The following is an 18,258-nucleotide window of genomic DNA, read 5'->3' on the forward strand; positions in this document are numbered from 1 at the left end:
TATGTGTGTTGTACAGAAATGAAATGAATATCACAAGAAATTGACAAACAATAGCTCTGAGTGGTAAATAAAGTAAAATAAATATCACAAGAAATTGACAAACAATAGCTCTGAGTGGTAAATAAATTTAAATAAATATCACTAGAAATTGACAAACTGTACGTCAGCATACTTGACGTAATTGGTCAAAAAGTGAAAGTTTGAATTAGTTTGGATAAAAAGGTGTCATAATTATACATGTAACTCTGAAAAGAAAAAGTAGCTGCATCACAAATACAGTGTTTGTACATGTATACAAGACGAGCTATTTGCACATGTGAAAAAACATGGTGGAATAGAACATCAAATGGTGGAATTAGATCATCAAGTGGTAGCCATATTTGTAGACAGACACAGATTGAAGCAATTCTTTTAGATAGACACAAATAATAGCCATTGACAACTGTAAGTGTGTGTACATGTATTTAAACAAAGCTTGAGGTGAAATTGTTGACGAATGAGGTCAGACATAAACCCATGTATGTACACTCATGATTATAATATATGAAGTTCAAGGACAAAGAATGGGTACATAAAAGGACAAATTGAAAGACCACCTGGAAGCTAACTACTAAAGGAAGGAAATGCAATAAATTCCTGTCACTTGCCCTGTACTGGATGTTTGTGAGAGGGACAAACCACAGTTCAGTTCAGTGCTGTATTGTGTTGAGGAAGTCAGTGTACATGTTCATTATTGCATTTTTTAGGATTTCATTGTTCTTGCCTACATGTAGTTCAGGTAGGGTTCACTTCGTTGGATGAGCTCTGACAATGTTTTTGTGATAACAGGGTTTTAGAATAGAGAAATATATATTGGTATAGAAAGAACAGGCTGAGGTGAGTTTTAAGATTCAAAATCTCTACATGTATTGCTGATTTGATAATATTCATGGCATGACAGGGTTTCATTCATGTGTGCTTTAGGTCATATCTTGTGGTACATGTACTACCATCTTGTGCGTATTCTCTACCACAATGTACATGTACTGTACTACCATCTTGTGTGTATTCTCTACCACACTGGATACTAGTGCAATTTGTATGTATATCTGACAGTTGGGAAAACTAAGGACATACATAGAAATATGTGCATTTTTCTATGAATCTATTTTATCTACTCTACAAGTTTCCCTTTTGTACTAAAATTGATAGAAAGACCTTGGAAAATAATTTCTCTACGCTTTTTTCCTCAAGCTTTTGAAGGTAAATTCCAGGCCAAACAGGCAACTTGCAGTATTAAGACATTGAAAATGATACCTGTCTGAAATACATGTTAGCATGTGTCACAGTACATGTGTTGAGTCTTGAAGTGATGCCTGCTATAAAGGAGAAAATACTGGGTTTTTTTGGGTTTTTTTTTAAAAAAAAATTGTTGTGCTGGGAATTCCTCCCAGCGATTTTCTGTTATGCAGACAAATACACACACAAAAAAAACAACACAAATGCTACAGAGATCCATTCGGGTTTGGGAACACGTGACAGGGCTATATAGCACGCTCTATATCACATTGCTGTGGAACTGTCAAGGCTTTCCCAGTCAGTCCACAGGCTATCCCAGAGTCACCCAGGCCCAGCAAACATTGCACCTGCGGGCTCCGTGCGAGTAATCGTCCCCGACTTTTCGAGTCATTACTCAAGGAGTCCCCCCAAATTCGCACTCGTCTTGTGAGTGAGACATGGCTGAGTGATACAGCCTACCCATCGAGTCTGTAGAACACTCACCCTGGGTTTGGGTCAGTCACAGAAAAATCCCCTGTTTCCAGTGGGATTCGAACCCGTGACCTCCTGACTGCTAATCCTGTGCGCTAACCACTATGCTACAGGGAGCCGGTTGAGAAAATACTGTTTGGTTTAGGGTAATTCACCTTGTTTCATGTACACTGTTGAACCAGCTAACATACATTTTGTTGATCTCTGTGTGAAGTGCAATGTACATGTATGCCAAATAGGCTGTGCTTTTCTGTTTATGATAGTTCTTTTGAGTGGGTAGATTCTTTGTGTGGGTGGTGTTATCACAAGTTAAAGGAGATTTTAATAGTCTCATCATATGGTATGAATATTCAAATATCTGATTGCTTGTCTGATGTCTTATAATTATAGAAGTCAAAACTTAAAATGGAATGAACATTCACATGCCTGTCTGTCTGTCTGTCTGTCTGTCTGTCTGTCTGTCTGTCTGTCTGCCTGTCTGTCTGTCTGCCTGTCTGTCTGTCTGTCTGTCTGTCTGTCTGTCAGTCCGTCCGTCTGTCTTGAAGACATCAAGACATGGGGGATGAACAAGTGTCTGTTTGTCTGATGTCTTGAAGAAGTCTAGACATAATATGGGATGAATATTCAAATGTCTGTGTGATATCTTGAAGTCAATACCTTCACACATGTTGAATACACTATTATGAATGTTAATTTGTTAGTCCAGGTACTAGTATTATTACAGCCTTCCTTTCAACTACGGTATATCATGATGTCTGACCAGAACTTTTGTCGCAAACACATTATATTGGTTAAAATAACTCAGTCAAACAAATCGACCTGTTAATACACTAACCAAGTCAGACACCAAGACAACCATTTATCTATTGATACTGGTTGAAAATTGACAATACCAGTTGACCAGTTGTGATATACCTTTCTGAAGTCAAATGTCAAGAAAAGCCAACTCTTCATGTTTCTGGTGACATCGGTCAGTAACTAAGCCAATGCCACTAGACACAATACACTCCAAGTCAGATGCCAGGATATTGCAACCATTCTGATTGTAAAATATTGATGAAAGGTCATATTTCTTCACTAACAGGTTAATACTATTACCAGTGATTCCCACATTTCATCCAGATCAAAGTCTTTATTAGATGCAAACATTCACATTGTGCTGGACTTGTATGCAAACCAGTGAAAGTGGTCCTAGAACAAGGAAGCAAAATTGATTATTCCAGATGAATAGATGCCCTAGATGTCAGCATGTAAATGTACTAGCCAACTTCCAAGAAAGTGACCTGCCAACATCCTGTACATCCAGAACACCAAACATTAAAAATAAAACACTCAATGTTTGTAGAAACTTGCTGCATCAATTTACTACTTCTGTTTTCTGAAACTTGCGCAAGTATTGGATGGTGATCTTTTGGTGCACTTTGACGTAATGGCATGCTGCCACATGGGGGCGCTGTCACAAATCTAAACAAATGATACCAGCCTGTCATATTCATCATCTGAATGATGTATACCATATTTTTGTTAGTAGTGTATGTACCTAATGTCAAACAAAATGTCATCAAGTAGTTGTGTTTTGTGTCATGAGTTACAACCTCAATATTTTGTCAAAATTTGTGATAAATTTAAATCAAGTACATGTAGTTGTGTTATAAGTACACACAGGGCTTACTATTGATTTTTTGCACAGTTTCAATGATAGATTTAATGTCCCACTAACAAAGAAAGGGCTGAAGACTCCTAAAGTTCTTCTTAGAAAAAGAACTACATAATCCCTGTAGGTGTTTCACTGTGCCAATTTCAGGAATACATGTAACATGTGTAAGTTCCATCCTGTGATTTACAGAAAAATTTACATGCAAATACAACTCCTTTTTCTATTAATTGTTGTGCAGACTTCATTGACACTTCAATGTATTCTCAAGAGAAATTACTTAGATCCTTCATACTGGCAAATTTAGGCTTATGTTCTCAGCCACATCCAGCAGTGCAAAGGATCTAGGCACCAAGATAAAAACACTACCTGTGTTATTTAAAAACCAAAATGATAGCATTTAATTTTTACAAACGAACAAAGTTTGAACAATTAATATTTCTTATAACTGATGATAATGAATATAAATGGACAAATTCATCAATTTAACAAGAGTAGATTTCAGACTTGTCATACTCTAGGCACAAAATAATCCAATAAACTGTGGACTATGCAGTGTAATCAATACTTGAATAGCATACAAAGTGATTAACATTGTTGTATAGAGCTGCCACTGTGTTGTATCACTGTCTTCAACATGTCATTTGTACTAGTAGGAGTAGAATTGCGAGTGTTTCAAAACTTCACAGTTTCTATATGTGTCATTTGTACTAGTAGGAGTAGAATTGCAAGTGTTTCAAAACTTCACAGTTTCTATATGTGTCATTTGTACTAGTAGGAGTAGAATTGCAAGTGTTTCAAAACTTCACAGTTTCTATATGTGTCATTTGTACTAGTAGGAGTAGAATTGCAAGTGCTTCAAGACTTCACAGTGTCTGCAGGCGGGTAAGATGAAAAGTGAAAGAAACGGACCACAAGTGATACCCCATCAACGTGTGTTTTAATATACATCTCCCTTGTTTGTTATTCACAATGATATTGTTGTCCCCAAAAAAGGTGTTACAAAATGTCAGTATGGATAAAAACTTGATTGTTTATCTAGGCTGACCTCATTGATTGCTGTGAAGTTAAATGAAGAGTAGAAAAAAAATTAGATATAGTCGTCACACAGACAAACACTTATACAGACATGCTTTTCCCCTCTCTCCTCTCTCATTCATTGATGTGCAAATGGACATACATTTGAGGGAAATACATTATGATAGCTTATACAAATATTATGAGAAAAAAATAGACAATTGTAGGGAAGTATAGACTAAATACTTGAGTTGCTGTGGTGTTGATTGATAAAGGAATGTATATTGAATGAATGGATACATCAGAGTGTGTTGATGGGAAGTAGTTCATCAGAAATTAAAGTTATAAATGATAAAATGTTGTAAGTCTAACAAAATTAAAAGTAGCTGACATATTGGCCATAATTGGGTATAGACCTTCCAAGAAATTATCTTCACACTGTGTATCTTCACTAAGTCCTTGTTTGCAGTTCATTTGTAGCTTTGTTACATAAAAAACCCTAATATATCATCTGCATGTATGCACTCTAGAAATTCATACAGTCCAAGTTGTTATGTGCAGGCCAGTATAGTAGCTTTGTTACATAAAAAACCCTAATATATCATCTGCATGTATGCACTCTAGAAATTCATACAGTCCAAGTTGTTATGTGCAGGCCAGTATAGTAGCTTTGTTACATAAAAAACCCTAATATATCATCTGCATGTATGCACTCTAGAAATTCATACAGTCCAAGTTGTTATGTGCAGGCCAGTATAGTAGCTTTGTTACATAAAAAAATCTAATGTGTATCATCCATAGAAATTCATACAGTCCAAGTTGTTACGTGCAGGCCAGTATAGTAGCTTTGTTACATAAAAAAACCTAATGTGTATCATCCATAGAAATTCATACAGTCCAATTTGTTATGTGCAGGCCAGTATAGTAGCTTTGTTACATAAAAAAACCTAATGTGTATCATCCATAGAAATTCATACAGTCCAAGTTGTTATGTGCATGCCAGTTTAGTAGCTTTGTTACATAAAAAAATCTAATGTGTATCATCCATAGAAATTCATACAGTCCAAGTTGTTATGTGCATGCCAGTATAGTAGCTTTGTTACATTAAAAAATCTAATGTGTATCATCCATAGAAATTCATACAGTCCAAGTTGTTATGTGCATGTCAGTATAGTAGCTTTGTTACATAAAAAAAAACCTAATGTGTATCATCCATAGAAATTCATACAGTCTAAGTTGTTATGTGCATGTCAGTATAGTAGCTTTGTTACATAAAAAACCTAATGTGTATCATCCATAGAAATTCATACAGTCCAAGTTGTTATGTGCATGTCAGTATAGTAGCTTTGTTACATAAAAAAACCTAATGTGTATCATCCATAGAAATTCATACAGTCTAAGTTGTTGTGTAATTTGCAGATCAGTAGCTTTGTTACATGATATATTTACATACATATCATAAATACACTTGAACAGCACAAAGGATAAAAATTGGATTTTAATTATATTAATTCATAATCCTACTACAGTAGATTACACAAGGCAAAGATTATAAAGTGACAAATTATTAATTAGTATTTAACAAATGAGGTTTAATTAATGATTGATAGTATTTGATGCTAAAATGCCAGATGGCAGACATTTTCCTCACTGTTCACACTGATTTTAGGATAGTTTCATGATCCAAGTAACAGATGGTAGAAATCTGATTAATTCATAATTCTTATTTTATTTTTTCTAAATATTCAGTGTTTTGTTATTGTTTCAAAAAAACCTCGAAAACAAAGGAAGAAATCTCCTGTGAAAAAAAGGATACAGATTTGCGTATTTTAATGACTGACTTACAGGGTATTAATCAAAATTAATATCTCAGTAAGCCGAGTATATTTTACCTTCTTACTGCCCCTAGTAAATGGACTGCTCTTGAAAATTTGCCAGAATTTGATACCTTTTGAAATACACAGATGTGCAACTTAAAATAACATTATCAACTAGGAAGAACCCAAGCTATATTGTTTTGAAAGCAATCCTGATTTTGTTTCCAAAGTAGTAAATATATTTTACTGTCTATTCTTGCTCTAATTGTATAAAATGGTTTGTAGACACTGCATCACCAGTGAACTGTTTCACCTATAAAATGTTAATGTACTTTGAAATGTACATTTTATATCCCTTTATTATCAAATACAGTAATATTTATAATAAGATACAGTGGTTTAGTTGGCACTGAGGATTGATAGTTATTGTATGATTTACGAGGCATTCTAATATCAAATCAGTTATCAAAAGTAAACAATGACTTGTCATTATTGTAGGAGTGATCAGTTTTAGTCCACACATGTCAAACTTAATAAGTCTACAGATATTTTAATAATGCTATTCCAAGGGCCTCACACTGTGGTGAGTAGACAGCCTGAGGCCTAATACATGTAAATAATGACAGTGTGTCAGTGTCCTAGTAGGACACATGACAGGCTGTAAAGATAATTGTATAGCTAAGGGCAGATTTTTTTGTATGTCTGTATTAAAGTAGTTTTGCTTTGTTACATGTGTAACTGTGAGTGTTACCATTGGATTATCTTGTATTTTTTTGTGTTGAGATGACAGTTATACTTATAGTATTAAAGACGAGAGCTGAGTTTTGACACTTTGATAGTACATTGTAACTTTACACTGAATGTCGATATATGGAGATAAAAATGTTGCTGTTCACCTGGAGTTCCATCTTCTTTAAATGTCATCTGTAGATGCTTCCATGTGCAGACAGCATCTTAGAGGCTATTTAAGATGCCACTTTGCTGTCGAAAAAGAAGCAATTTGTACATATGATGTATATGGGAATGTTTGTAATGAAAACATTGATATTTAAATCTGCGTATTTCACTTCAAAGAATGATATGTTGATACATGTATTTGAAATTGGTGAAAATATAGACATGTACATGTACAGTACATGATACAAGAAGTAAAAAATATTACTGATTTGTGTGATTTTAATTTCAATATTACAGATACCATGAATTAGTTCAACTTTAATATCTGATGTCAAATTAGGTTTAAAAAACAATTGTCTGTAAGATAATCCTATCTATGGCCCCACCAAACATACTGGATTGAAACATAGCACTTTAAATCCACTCCCAGTACACTACCATCTGTAAGATGCGATGAGTTGTACCAACATGTAAGTACTACTTTGCCAAGAAAAATATCGTACACACTACCAATATCATTAAATATGAATATTGATACAGAATTTAGAACTTTAAAGCCTTGTAAAGAAATCCATCATGTAAACACTGCAGAGTGGCATAGCAACTTGGCTAGCTGATTTGAAAATATTATTGTCGCTAGAACTGTCAAGTCAGATGGCAAAGTCTCTTTGTGAGCCAGTACATGTACATGTACATGTATGTCAAGGTAGATGGCCAAGTCTCTTGGCAATAGAGATAGCAAAACAGACAATCTTAAATCACTGGGTACTAGTATTTGATTACATTACATAATGTTATTTATTTCCAATCTTTGGTACCCAATCTTCAAGGGTATGATGATATGTTTCTAGCCTAATGAACCACAGTGCTCCTTACAGGACTTTACCTTTCAGGTCAGAGGTCATAAAGTGATCTCTCTAAATGTCATCAGACATTCTGAAAACTAGACATGTACATGTTTAAATAGTTGTACCACATTTTACATATCATAAACAGTTGTATGACAAAGTTTCCCCCAAATGTAGAAGTACTATATCATCACATCGGGTTTTAAGGTGGTTCTAGCTTAGTTACCTTCTGACTGAGTAACACTACATACACAAAGATTGAAAAAGTTTCCCTGTATTAGATACTAGTATCTTGTGTTCACATTTTGTTGACTTCATTTTAGCTTTTATGTTTTGGTTAAGCTCTGCAATGAACTTGGGAAAAAAAATGAAAAGTTTGAGATCAAACAAACTACAGGATATGATCATGTTGTGTTGAGATGATTGCAGCTGTCTGTCTTGTTATTCATGATAGCAAATAGAAAGTAAGGATGGTTCTACCAATAGAAAGTAAGGATGGTTCTACCAATAGAAAGTAAGGATGGTTCTACCAATAGAAAGTAAGAATGGTTCTACCAATAGAAAGTAAGGATGGTTCTACCAATAGAAAGTAAGGATGGTTCTACCAATAGAAAGCAAGAATGGTTCTACCATTAGATTATGTACTATCATAACTGTATACATGTAGAGCTGTTTTAGATGTACCACAATAAACAAACAGCTGTGTTTGTGTACCAGATGAATACAATGTAGTTCATTTGGTGTTTTCATAACATCTTACTGTTCTACATGTACATCATAGTGTCGTCATGCATACTTGCTGAATACATGTTATATGTAGTACATTAATATGATAGTAGTGTCTTGACATAGACTACTGATACTTGCATAAATAGTGAAATGAACTCTTTTGATGCAAATGATGTTTCTTACAATCTGAGAAAACTATAGTAAAAAGGAATACATGCTAATAGTTCATATGGACCTCTATATGATGGCAATTTATAGTTCATATGGACCTCTATATGATGGCAATTTATCAACCAATATGGTAATATTCCTTTCATGTGTCTAGAACTAACTATAAGTGTTGTAGCATGTTATAAACATACACAGAAAAACGGTTACTTTTATTCATATATCTCTTTTGCCTGGAAAATTCTAAACCACTGGAAAGGTTAAGTACAAACATGTTGAGCTGGATTAACTTGCATACATATACCATTGTATTTTACTCTAATTTAATCTGGTCACAGGTGGAACTTAGTGAATGAAAATAATTAATCTCTAACTTAAAGTTTTGATCACTTGTCATACATATTACATGTATGTACATATATACTCTGAGATAGTGGCATATGAATTCCATTTCCTGCTTTCTTTTTGACCCAATTCATGTAGACAGAGAATATGAATTATTCCAAGTTATGTTTGCATTCCTCCATGTTTCACCAGACATATTTGAACATTGCTGTATCATAGTGGTATCAGGGAAGTTCCTGGAATGAAGAATTCCTGAAATTTGTTGTTTCGGTATGGTTCAAAGAGATATTGATGTTTCTAATTTTAGTGATGATTTGGTAGTGTATATGTATATGGTAGAGATGGTATGTCAGAAGGTAAATGTATTGTACCTGTTTTTCCCCAGGTTTCATCTGCAGTGTATTGAAAAATGTGTTTGTCATCACCCCTCCTGTTATTTCAAGGACATAGCAACATTTTGCCATCTTGCAGTCATGTCCAATTTTATGCATGCCATTGTTCACGAGCACCACAATTGACCACTAACACATGTAGGGATGATTTTGATATCTGTTTGAACACACCCACTGAAAGTATGTTTTCTGGGTTGTGTTGGTTTAAAGTTGTGATATTTGTGGTATTCCACCATGTAGCTTTATAAATTACATGAATATGTAGACCACCTGACAGTACAAAAACATTGCACAATTTGAAGATACATGGAAGGTCAAATTCATGAACTTTGAATTTTGGTTGACTTAGTGTTGTGCATAGCTGTGATGTATTTGATATTACATGCATACAATATGTAGACTACCGCAGTAGGAGAACACTTTTCTTACTGGGAATGTCAAATTCATAAGATTTGAACTTTGAACCTTGAGGTGCTGCTGGTAAAGAGATGTGTGATAGTTGCTTAGCTTCACAGAGATACATGTAGGTAGACCCAACACTACTAGTAAGTATAATGTATGGGCCAGGTTAAATTCATTTTGAACTTCAGACCTCTCAGTTTTTCTTGTCTGGTCCACTGAGTTGTGTTGTAATGTAAATTGTGACATTTGTGATATTCCAGAAGGCAGCTTGAAATACTAGGTAGTCTGACTCTTCACCATGTGAAATGTGCTATTCTTGACCATATAACAGTCTTGTATTGAAATTTGCCAATAATATTTTAGTCTCCCAAAACACAAATTGAAAATCAATTATACATGTACCATCAGTCAATCATGAGAAATATGTAAGAAAAATGTTGTATGAAAATTTTTGTAAAGACTCAGTGCTGAATAAAGATACTGGGTTTTGATAAATTTCGCTCTGTTCATAAAAGTTTGTTTTCATCATAGTATGTCATACTTGAGCTGTGCAAACATATAGAGAGCTGCCTTAACATGTCAACAATTGTAGTACCACTACTACAAGCAGTCAAAATCTTCATTAATGTTCTGTTAAGGTAACTATTGCAAAGAAGTAGTAGAGAAAGAAGATACTGGGTTTTGTTAACTTTCAAAGTGATTCAGTTTATTTTCATTGCAGTCACACTGGCTCTGTACAAACACCGAGAGTGAGTGCATGGAGAGCGGCATGATGTCACCATCACTACATGTATGCAGTCAAGAATAGGGTAAACTTAGGTCAAAGGTCACCTGTGCAGTCAGTCAAGAATAGGGTAAATGAAGGTCAAAGGGCAATTCTACAAATTAAAAATACAGACACCGAAAGCAATTATATGAGTATATCAGATTACAGAATACATAAGGCTTAATGACTTCCATAGTTTTATCTAGCTATTCATCATAACAAACATTTACATATATGTAATATATCCAACATTCTCAGCAAGCCATGATTGAAAATTGGTGAAATATTGTGCCACTCTTCAAACTTGTATGTATGAATCAATGGATGCTTTATAAATCTTCTGTCACAGGTCAGTGTGTGGTATTTGTTTTGGATTTAAGAACACATGATGGTGATACTATCGAAAGTAAGAAGTTTGTCAACTAATAATACTTTGTGCTGATACTCTAGGCCAGTGCTAAACGTTTAGGGGAAGGGGAAGTTTCATCACAATTTTACAGTTTCTCCTAAGTACTATACTAATGTAGTAATAACCATATTTTCAGACAAGAACCTTGTTGATGTGATAATGCCAATGTACATGTACTGTGATGAACTCTGATAAATATTACAGACCAACTACTCTCAATAAAGACAATCATATTGATGCCTTGATATAACCCAGGACTCAAAATTAACAGTAGTGTCATGTCCACAGACTACTACAGGCCTCATATTAAAACTACAGTAGATATCCACAGACTACCAATTCTTGTCATGGGGCTACCATAATTTACAGCTGGTAGCCCACTCAGGCTACCACTGATTATGCAATGATTTAAGGATGGAACTTGGAAGATTTATGGACATGAAAGTATTTTCATAACACACATATTTCCAATATAGGAACTCTATTTTCAGTTCAGGAATATGGGACTAGTCACCATCCTTGGGCTACCACTTTCTGAAATTGATAGCCCAACGGAACTACCAAGAAAAAAAGTTACTTTCTAGCCCTGAACGTCAACTGGCAAATTACAGACACGCATAAATAGCATGAGTTGTGATTTTAGTAAATGAACATCATATTCAATTTTTGTACATGTATATGTATTTCTGTATGTACAGGCACTCTTTTCAATAACATCTTGAACTTTCAACAAACTCAAACTTAATACATAAAAAATTCTGTAGTATTTTAATCATCACTTTATCATGAAGAAATGTAATGCTTTGATGTGAATAAGGCTTAGATAGAAAATAACAACATGGTCCAGTGATGTAGTTTGGCATGTTATTCATCTGAAGTATGTCACAAGTAGTGTATTTGGCAACAAGTACAAGTATGTCTGTGTCTGTAAAATATGTTAGATGTGAAGCACATTGCCAGTAATGTTAAAAAAAATTGGGGAAAGTAATGGCAATTTTGAGCGTTTTGACTCATTTCAAAACACAGCAGAACCAATGACATAAACACGCGTTGTTGTGACATAAACGCACTTTGTTGTGATGTAGAATGACCAGCGTGTATATTCCATAATTTTATTGGACCAGACTCATGCATGCATGGTATAACGTACATGTAAAATATGTATAACGTACATGTACAATATGTATAACATACATGTACAATATGTATAACGTACATGTACAATATGTATAACATACATGTACAATATGTATAACGTACATGTACAATATGTATAACGTACATGTACAATACATTGACTGTAAAGGACACTGTACAATGATGATGATCTTTTTTATTCTACAGTCTGGTAAGACTTACAATGTACAGTGTACAAATGTACATGTCAGTTTCATGTATTTACTTAGTATGCAGAAGTAGCAGGGGTTATGGTTTTACAAAATGAACAATTTATAAATTTTGTGTATGTATAAATGTACATGTTGATATGTATATGTTACTAATTACAATACATGTACCACATAGGCAAGAGTTGTATTGTTTCATTTACTTGTATATATTATTTATATATAATATCATTTCAAACTTTTTCTGATAAATGTTTACTCAAGATAACATTTTATTAGAGAAAGTGATAAATTTGAGTACTTATAATTTATTGATAAACATCTTTATGTATGGCATTATGGTAAACATTTTGGTGTATTAAATGTCCTGAGCAAAATCACATGCACACACACACACACACACACACACACACACACACACACACACACACAGACACACACACACACACACACACACAATAGTGCATGCACTGTTCTTATTGTAATTTGAATGACATCCATGTTTGAAATGTGTTCAGTGTATATACATATAAAACCATGTAGCTTGGTGACTGCACTCTTCTTAAAGATCAGTGTTGTAATATTGCTATCACTTGGTTACAGGTTCTGTAAACTACTAATGACAATCCAGGTACATGTACTGTCTGTGTCATGCCATCCCACACTTGTACCATAGTTGCCACATACACACACAGTTACACACAGTCCCTCCTCCCACTCTCACCCCCACCCCCACCCCCACCACATACACTAAACAGTTGACTGCAATCAACACCGGTGTCTTAAGTTTGGTCAGGGACCCCAGTAAAATGACTAACTTTACCTACTTACTGCCCTTAGCAAAAACACTGGACATATACATGTATAAATGTGCTATTGTTAGGCCTAACAACAACAAAATTGTGTGGTTCCGATAATACTCATTTTGGAATAGGTAGGGGTAGGTAGATTTTTTATTTTATGTTTTACATATTTTTTTCATGTGTTAGTGTCTAGTTCAGGTACTTATGTTTTCCGTTGTTTTGCAATGTTATGTAAGTTATGGTGTCTGTGTTCTTGGGTTTTTCTCGTTACATGTACAGCCATTTACAGATCAGAAAATTTTATATTGTCTTTTTAAGATGATGTGAGTTTCTGCATCCACTATTTCACATGAGACTTCAACATTTTCACAATTTTTTTCTTCTTTCGTGAATACATAAAAATAAATTTAGGGTCGGCAGTGAAAAACTAAGTGGGGTTGGTAACCGAAACCAAACACTTCATTTTTTTTAAGTCCTTATATAGTTTTACAAATTGTATAGTGGATATACAAAAGATTCACTTTGGAACTCTTTACTTATTTTGTGTTTAGAAATAAAGAAGCAGCAAGATGGGGGATGAGACTATAGTGGTTGCAAGGTGGGATTACAAAGCCAACCAGGATGAAGAACTGGATATCAAGAAGAATGAAAGATTGATTTTACTTGATGATAGCAAAGCCTGGTGGAGTGTGAAGAACCAGGACGGACTACGGGGATATGTTCCTTCCAACTATGTGGAAAAGGTGAAAAGAGGCAAAGGTGGACTATTGCATAAATTTGACAAATTTTTGAACAAATCAAAACATGAAAAAAAAGGTAGTGACCAAAAAGTGAACTTAGATGTTGAATCCGATGTGGAATTTACACATGGTGGAAGAGGAGATGGTCGGGCTGAGTCAGAATCTGATGTTGTACAGAGTCGTGCAATAGTCACATATGCATATGATGCACAACGCCGAGATGAGTTACCCCTGGCTAAGGGAGAGGAGGTTGCAGTCATGGAAAAATCTAGTGATGGATGGTGGAGGGGTGAATGCAATGGGAAGGTAGGCTGGTTTCCCTCGAACTATGTGACCAATACAAGTGACTTTGCTCAGCCTCCCGTTATTGAGACTCCAGCTGCAGTTGAAAAACCAAAGGATCTAGGGTACCAACAACAGTCACCTGTTGTAGATGTACCAAAAGATTTTATCCATGGTGCTGAAGCAGTGTACACATTCCAAGCCAGGAATGATGAGGAGCTGCCCTTTGAAGCTGGGGAAAAGTTAGACATCATTGGCAAACCTGATAATGATCCTGATTGGTGGAAAGCAAGGAATGACCAAGGTAAAGTTGGACTTGTACCCAAAACGTACATACAAGTGTTAGAAAACGTCAAACCAGTGTATCAAGGCATTGCCAATTCATCTCAAATCACTGCTCCCCCACAGCCTTTCCAATCTGCTGAAAAGACTGGCCCTTACGCAGAGAAGGAATGGTATGCTGGACGAATTACAAGGGATGAAGCAGAGTCCACTCTCAGTGAACATGCTGTTGATGGAGATTTCCTTATCAGAGCCAGTGAAACAAATGTAAGTTATTGAAATATCTACCACATTTTACTTTCTGACTTAATCAAAGGGGAACGCCACTCCAGGAAATAAAGACATTTTCATAAACTTTAGGTTTCGGAGAGCCATTTCATGGTTTTTATATCACCTTCATTATACCCGATTTCAGAGAAACATCAAGTTGAAGTTGTCCCTAATTGGGGATCTTCACAGTGGGCCACATTGCATCATGGGAGTCAGTTGAAATGTTTATGCAATGGTTGAACAATGAATATTCATGATGTTACAGTTTTCATTGAAGGTAAATAGGCATTTGGTAGTCATGGATATGAGGGACAATTTCCACTTCATGTTTCTGTGAAATCGTGTGTAATGTAGGTGATGTAAAAACCATGATGCAACTTCAGAACCCAAAGTGCATGAAAATGCAAGTTGAAACCTTAAACTTTTAACTTAAGGGTGTAATTACATAGAGCCACAGAAACCACATAGAGCCACAAAAACCACATAGAGCCACAGAAACCACATAGAGCCACAGAAACCAAGTCACTAAAGGGTTAAGACAGCCTATGTTTGAAAAAAATGTTAAAAACTTATTAAATGCTGAAGATGTATAAAGATAAATACAAATGGACATACCATTAAAGGGACAAAGTACATAACTTTATATTTCATAGATGTTATTTTTTAAACATACTGATCTTATCCTATCTATATACAAAATGTTGAGTTACATGTATATAGAGCCATCATGTTTTAGATAAGATAGAAAAAAAGAGGACATGTATGACATAATTTTTTAGTTACCAAAAATTAGAAAACTGCCAACCAGTCTAATTTGTTTTCTATGTGTCCATTTTTCAGCCTGGTGATTTCTCCGTTTCTTTGAAGGCACCAGACAGCGTCAAACATTTCCGTGTACAAGCTGGGACAGACAAAAGATTTCAGATTGGCAAGCAGAAGTTTGATTCCTTGGATGATTTAGTTGAACATTACCGACGATCACCCATATGGTCTGGCGATAAAAGTAAATCAGCAGATAATGCTAGTAAACTTTATCTCAAAAGACCTTGTAATTCACTGTTAAACGGTGATACTCAGTAACATTGAGTGACACAGAACGTATTAAGAGTGTATGACCCATTGTGTAATTAGGGATAGTAGCAAGACATGTGAACTGCCACTTGCAAACCTTTGTGTATGTGTCTATGCCAACCTTTGGTTCAAACTTTTAAAGTTACTTTCTGTTATTGACTGGTCTGTGTAGCAGAAAGATGGTATTGTGAGAATAGAATTTGCACCTACCAGTAACCATGCATAGTTTGCATACTCATAAGTAAACAACACACATTATAAGAGCAGGTCATATACATCGACATCAAGACTCTCACTGTACATCATAAAAAATGGCACATTGCAGATGTATAACACAGACAAGGAGAAAGAGTGAACGCATGTAAGAACAGCTGTAATCTAGTGGACTAGTCAACAACTGTATCACAAATTTGATGTATATTAGGGTGTCTAGACAGAGTAAGAGACCTGATAACATTCACAGTTACCTCCATTTACATGTCAGTAGTGGATGAAGACAACAAATTAGATACGTGGAGCCTTGGTACATACTACCTATGTTCTTCACCTTTTTTCAAAGGCCTTTTTTTCTCCATGTTTGAGTTTCATGACAGTAACAGATGATTGGTAGAAATTACCATGACAACTAAGAGAAGATGCACTTATTACTCTCCTTGTCTGTGATCTTAATGATGTAGATTTTTACTTTGAAAAGCGCCCTCTGTTGGTGGAACTTATAATATTCACCAGAATGGCTGCTATCTACATGAATGTTTTAACCATGAATAAGATATTTTCCATTCAATTGAATTACCATTTTCTTTGACAACCTCTTGAATACAAAACTGTACAGCAGTACATCTCTGACTCTATTGTAAAATAAAATTCAAATACTCAGAATAAAAATTTAGAAAAGAATTTTGTTTTGTCATATTTCAGCAAAATACCAACTTTATTGTACATGAGAGCTGAAATGTTTGGCTACAGTGTATAAATTCCATATCTGCTGGCAACACTTTACAACAAGTATTCTACTACATATACTTGCTGTTATCCTACAACATAACATGTCAGTAGAGGGCACTTTTCATGGAAAGGGTCTATCACTTAGGTTAAATCTAGTTACTGAGTTGCAATGTTTATTTTCAGTAGATTAATTGTAGTATGGTTTGCTTTGGACACTTTCAAAATAAGCAGATTAATGAAGTGTATATAATATTAACAACATTGCAAATAACATAACTACTATACTGACAAACTGTTATATAATTTCAGAAGTAGGCTAGTTAATTTACTTGTCCTGTAGTTAATAATTACAGGGGTCTAAGGTTTCTATGGCAACAATAGCTACAACATTTGTAGTATGAACATCCATGAAACTTGCATCAGACTCAATTTACTCTAGTAAGAAGTCAAAGGCCAATGAATCTCAACCTGCACTGAATATACAATAGATGAGGTGACAGATAAATAAAACAAATTCATTGTTTTGACTTGTGCTGTTCAAAACTACAGTCCTAAACCTCTCAAAGGACAACGTCAACAAAAAGTAGTAATACTGAAAAGGATAAAACTTCAAAAATTTGATGGATTTATTTTGATTGAGAAAGTTGTGCATCAATGTATAAAAACAAGCTAAAAACAGAATACTTTAGAAGTATACCCAAATAGGCATTCAGTTTGTGATTCCATACCAGTATGGACCATACATAAAACTCAGTCTGTAGTCACTTGTTACATATTCCAGCATAACTTACTGTAACCTGCTCATCTGCAGTGTATTATGTTATCTTTTACTGAATCATTTGCCTGTAAATAATATACACACACCATGTATGGATGGGTTCAAAAAATCAGAGGGGCCATGGTGGTCATCAGTGCATGTGTGAATTGTTGACATTGGTTTGTTCCAAATTATGGCTTTTTAATTACATAGAACTATATTACCCAAAACACAGCAGCAGTGATGCAGAAACTGTGCTTGTTAATATTAACTGGGCAGTGATACACAAATTACCCATATACTGGTGCAGGGGTTGCCCATGTTGATATGAACTGGAGAGTGAATGTGATACAAAAGTTGCTCTAGTTGATGTGAACTTGACAACGATACAGAAATTGCCCTTGTTATAAACTGGACATTGATACAGAAGTAGTCTAGAATTCTAAACTGGTATAGTAAATTACATTTTAAAAACTTCATTACTTTGTTAAGTGTTACAGTTTTTAAAACGTAATTAACGTATGTACCAGTTTAGAATTCTAGACTAGTACAGAAGGCTGCTGTTGTTA

At 34.8% G+C, this 18,258-nt stretch overlaps 1 protein-coding gene across 1 annotated transcript in view; it reads left to right on the plus strand.

Annotated features, from left to right (window-relative positions):
- Nucleotides 1-18,258, plus strand: part of LOC144442517 (cytoplasmic protein NCK2-like) — a 35,240-nt gene that overhangs the window by 15,350 nt on the left and 1,632 nt on the right. Inside the window, exons 2-3 of the mRNA XM_078131883.1 lie at nt 13,894-14,913; nt 15,757-18,258. The exon at nt 15,757-18,258 is cut by the window's right edge and continues 1,632 nt beyond it. Of these exons, the coding sequence (XP_077988009.1) occupies nt 13,912-14,913; nt 15,757-15,996 (1,242 nt within the window). The 5' untranslated portion in view covers nt 13,894-13,911 and the 3' untranslated portion in view covers nt 15,997-18,258. The remainder of the gene's footprint in view (nt 1-13,893; nt 14,914-15,756) is intronic.

This window comes from Glandiceps talaboti, chromosome 11 (assembly GCF_964340395.1).
Source record: "Glandiceps talaboti chromosome 11, keGlaTala1.1, whole genome shotgun sequence".
In the NCBI taxonomy this organism is placed as follows: Eukaryota; Metazoa; Hemichordata; class Enteropneusta; family Spengelidae; genus Glandiceps; species Glandiceps talaboti.